The sequence below is a fragment of the Oryzias melastigma genome, linkage group LG20 (assembly GCF_002922805.2).
Source record: "Oryzias melastigma strain HK-1 linkage group LG20, ASM292280v2, whole genome shotgun sequence".
NCBI classification, from domain to species: domain Eukaryota; kingdom Metazoa; phylum Chordata; class Actinopteri; order Beloniformes; family Adrianichthyidae; genus Oryzias; species Oryzias melastigma.
In genome coordinates, this window is record NC_050531.1 from 3,260,690 (window position 1) to 3,265,662 (window position 4,973).

Below are 4,973 nucleotides of genomic sequence, written 5' to 3' on the forward strand. Positions count from 1 at the left end.
TTATATATATATATATATATATATATATATTTATATCTGCTGCTTAGACTTTGTTCTAGTTTTCTATTTATAATATGCTATACTGCCTTATGTTTTGTATTTCAATGCTCCAAATGGAAAAAAAAAATGTAATTTTCAATTTTGTCAATACATCAAAAAAAGAAACGCTGACATTAGAGTTGCATCATAGTATTGGAGTCGTACTGTTTGGAGCCACAAGAAAAACAAAGACAGATCTAGTTGTTTACGAGTGCATGTATCTGAATGGAGCTTGTGGCTTGCTGTATTAGCTTCTATGTCACAATTTAAATCTTTTTCACATGTTTTGTCTGCTCCTGATTCATAATTTGACTTAATAAATTGCAATTTTTAGCTTATTTTTCTTTATATTTGTCCCTCATCACCAGAAAAATGCCACATTTCACATCTTTAAAATAAATGGTAAAAAAAGTTCATTTTCTGCCTTCTTTCCCTACAAACACAGCAGTGAACTCTCTCTGAATTAACTGATAAATAATGAATAAGTCATCAATTTTTTGTTAGTGAGTCTGATAAGGAGTCTAAAGTTTACCTCTACACACCCCATTTGCCTTTTACCCACTCGTGGTGATAAAGGCTGCATTACAAATGCAAGCATCACCTTTTCTTGTTAGCACGGTGGTTAGAAGTCAAGTTCAGGGGAAATTGGGTTGAACAGGTTACACAATAGATTCTTTACTGACAGAGATGTCTGTATACTTCCTGTTTCATCTGGTGAAGTCTGTGGTAAACCATCTGCGTCTGAACTCTAGTTCATCCTTCTTCTTTTCTTTGTTTGGTAAAGGTTTCTATTTTTCAGTTTCAAACTAAACTACAGTTTCTTTATTTTTCTTCCCTTTCAGGCCGAGCCGCAAATCTGAACAATCGAACGCTTCAACACAGAGTTATTCAAGAGCGCAGGAACAAAGCCGGCCTTTCTGCTTGAGAAAAATGAGCCCTGCTCTCACCTGGTCAGAGCTGACGCTGATTGGCTCTTTGCAAACGATCCAGGTAACGCTCTCCAGCAGAGGGGGCGTGGTCAGAGAGCCATCGTACGTCCAGTAGTCCAGACTGCCGGGGAGCAGCGTGGCAGGATCGAAGTCGGCGAACGAAGTCTGCGTGCCCTGAAGGCAACACCAAAAGCAAAAAAAAAAAAAGATCAGCTCTATTTGCTTTATGACAAAGCACGGTTGTCGTGGTTACGTACTTTGGTTTTGATGCCGTCAAATGCGTCCAGAAGCTTCTGCAGGTTAGGATTTGCATCACCAATCTGAAAGACAAAAACCTCGTGAGCGTCTGCGAGTGTTGAGTTCAGGAGGAAGTGAAGCTTGAAGGATTCCGTCTCACCTTCAGGAAAACTCCCACAACGGCGAGCCCGTCGGGTTTACTGGCAGCCTCGCCAAAGCTCGGATATTTGGTGTTCCAGTGCACCAAATGAAGCTGCAAAGACAAGCATTCATGTCATGCTAGTTATTAAAAAATATATATATTTTTTCGTTTCATTTTATGTTACTGTTACTTTACTGATAAAAAAAATTAACAAATTAATCGCAAACATGTAAATAAATCGATTCGTGATTAATCGAGGTTATTAGTTTTTTTTTTTGTTACAATATTTACCGACCACTTATTATCTGCGAATGATCACAATATGAAATCACACACAAAACTGAACACATAGAATGTTTATTTTAATTGATTTTTTTAATCAATCAATTAAAAAAAATTATCAGATTAATCAGACTTTTGGTTGCGATTAATCACCATTAATTGCAATTTTTTACTAGGCAAATTCTGTGTCACAATATGCGGCTTTTCACCAAAAAAGAAGCTTCAAAAAGATGCATTCATTACATGCTAGTTATTAAAAAAAATTATTTAAATTTTCTTTTATTCATTTTATTTTACTGTTACTTTTAGTTTGGTGTTTTATGTTTATATATTATTTAGGGCCAGAAATCGAAAAAAACAAACAAACAAACAAACAAAAAAAAAAAACGTATTAATCGCAAACTTGTTGACAAAAAAAAAAGAATTGCGATTAATCATGATTAATCGCAATTCTTTTTTTTTTTTTTTTTTGGTTGCAGTATTTTCCAACCACTTATCTGCAAATAATCACACTATGAAATCACACACAAAACTGTACATTTAGAATGTTTATTTTTAATCTATTTTTTTAATCAGTCGATTAAAAAAATTATCAGATTAATCACACTTTGGGTTGCGATTAATCACGACTGATTGCAATTTTTTACTAGGCAAATTCTTTGTCACAATATGCGACTTTTGAACCAAAACAAGAGATGAATTCATTACATGCCAGTTATTTTAAAAAACCTTTACTAATTTTATAGTTTGGCATTTTATGTTTGTATATTATTTAGGGGTGGGAATCAATAAAAAAAATTCACTAATTAATCGCAAACTGGGAAAAAGACATTTGCGATTAATCGCGATTAATTGCAATATCGCGATTAATCGCGATTAACTGTTTTTGTTACAGTATTTGCCCGAAACTTATCTGCAAATGATCACAGTATGATATTATGATATATATTTCTAGCAATTTCGAATGTTTGTCTCCATTGTAATTTATTAATCGCGATTAATATCGGGTAACATTTTTTGTTACAGTATTTGAACAAAAATGAAGCTGCAAAGACATCCGTTCATTACATGCTAGTTATTTTAAAATGGTTCAATAAAGAATAAAATATTTATTTCAGCTTTTTTTGTAGTGACGGTTGTAGAGTTTTAATAATATTCAGACATTTTTTCACCAAATGTTATAAATAAACATTTTTATAAATGATTCCGTCTAATATAAATGTTTTCTTACAGCTTAATTATTTATCGATTGTTTCTTTAGGAATGAAGCGTTTTATAATAATGAAAAATTGATGCCAAGTGGGGGAAGTGAGCTGAGGATGGTGCACTGTTGTCATGGAAACAGGATAAGACTATAGTAGGAGTTAATGGAAAGGGAAAATTTAATCTTTTATTAAGATTTAGAGTTGTAAATTAGGTTAAAACACTTTTGCTTTAATCTGTTATGACAAAAAAACAATCAAAATGTAAAGTTTTCTTTGAGAAATCTTCATTTTAACCCTGTTCTTGTTGCCTCATAAACTGCAGGACTCATGAGGATGCGGATGAAGCAGATCCCGCCTCACCTCAGAAGCATACTTGGTCCCATCCACGGTGTGCTCAGAGCCCCTGTCATCAGCACCCCCCCAGTGGAAATGGAACTGCTTAAGCCTGTAGACCCCTGAGATCGGCCCGTTTGTCAGAGCTGCAGCAGAGGAACAAAAGCCCAAATTAAATTAGCAGAGCCGCGGGGACGCCCCCGTCCTGCTGCACCTTCAGGGGGGAGAAAAGATCAACCAAAAGGAAATTCCAAACTGATTAAGGAGACTTCCTTTTCGATTAAAACGAGCTAATTTCCTGTCCAATCAGGCCAGGGCTGTGTCTCCTTCAGGTTATTTTTGGACGTTTCAGTGATAAAAATAGCCCCAAAAGATTCATACTTGTTCATCCGAAGACAGTTTTTCTGCAGTATTTTGTCCCACATGAGGATTATTCATGATCATGTCAGCCCGACAGCTCTTCCTTTATTTACAGACTTGAGCTGCAGAGGAACATCGACTCATCTAGGTCACATTCTGAGCTCTGCTTCTTTTGTTCGCCTCCTAAAAGCAGATTCACTGACAGAATCGGCTCAGATCAACGACAGGCAATCAGAAATATTATACTCTGTCCATTTTCATTGCATTTTCTTTGGGGATTAAAATCCAATCTGACTGAAAATGAAAAGAATCAGCTTTTTTTTGGCCTCGGATTCCCTCAGAATTGGCAGATTAATAGTTAACCAAATATGAGCAGAGTAACCTTGGTGTTTCTGTGCAGGTTTGACCTAAAAGATCTGCTGGGAAACTGAATTCCTGCAGCCTGTTTGCTCAACTGCTAAATTTAAATCAACTTTTAGACATAAAAAGACAACATTTAGTCATGAAAAGTAAAAAAAAAATCCCTTTAGGCGCGTGCATGCGTTCATATAAACATGTTTTTCTTGCAGAAATGCAACATTTTTAATGTCAAACTGGATCAAAAGAGCACTGACTGGATTTGTCGCTGTCGTCTAGGAAGGTCACTTGGATGGAATGTCCGTTGTTGAGGATCTCCAGGCAGGTGGACGCGTCGTACTGCAGGCACAGCGGCTTCAGACCCGCGTCGTAGGATGCTGCGGCCGGCTGGATGTCAATGGGAGACTGGCGCGCGCCGTTTGCGATGGGGAAGCTGTCCCCCCACTTGTCGGGTCCTGGAAATCACAGTAAAACACCATGAAGGGGGGTCATTTTTTACGCACCAGGAGGGTTTTACGCGTGGAGGTGGAGGATGATTACGCATGAAATCATAATTTAAAAACAGAAGGTCTCTGCTGTGGGACCTTCATGCTTCCATTGGAGACTCCAAGAATGCGCATCTCCAATGTCACAGAAGCCGCGCGCGCCTCACCGTTAGTCGGTGCGTATCCCCACGAGTGAGACATGGTGACAGGGAGGAGGAGGAGGAGGAGTGCCGCGCGGTAATCTGCTAAAACCCGCCGTGGCCCGGTGCAGAGCAGCCAGTGTCCTCCACCTGACAGCTGCCGAGCTTATATAGGGTCCCGCGCGCGCGCGGCGTGTCTGTCATCGTGCTGGTGCTGCCACATGATGTCCACGCAGACCGGGAGGAGTCTGCGCGCTGGATGCGTCAGTGCGCGTGCGGGCGCGCTCGTAGCTGTTGATCCTCAACCATCAACGCGCAGCTGCCGCAAGTGATGCAACGACGCGCACGCGCATGCGGACCAAACGAGAGACTTATTCTTTAATGAGTCATTTTGTTTAAGTAAAAATGATAATTCCCGCGTGGATTATTTGTTTTTATTAGTTTATTTTCGCGAACAAAATCAT

At 38.8% G+C, this 4,973-nt stretch overlaps 1 protein-coding gene across 1 annotated transcript in view; it reads right to left on the bottom strand.

The window, feature by feature from the left end:
* LOC112151462 (carbonic anhydrase 1) overlaps nt 1–4,752 on the bottom strand; it is a 7,149-nt gene extending 2,397 nt beyond the window's left edge. Inside the window, exons 1-6 of the mRNA XM_024280421.1 lie at nt 4,537–4,752; nt 4,142–4,339; nt 3,195–3,313; nt 1,366–1,458; nt 1,226–1,288; nt 987–1,142 (exon numbers count right to left, since the gene is read on the bottom strand). Of these exons, the coding sequence (XP_024136189.1) occupies nt 987–1,142; nt 1,226–1,288; nt 1,366–1,458; nt 3,195–3,313; nt 4,142–4,339; nt 4,537–4,570 (663 nt within the window). The 5' untranslated portion in view covers nt 4,571–4,752. The remainder of the gene's footprint in view (nt 1–986; nt 1,143–1,225; nt 1,289–1,365; nt 1,459–3,194; nt 3,314–4,141; nt 4,340–4,536) is intronic.
* Nucleotides 4,753–4,973: the final 221 nt, after the last annotated feature.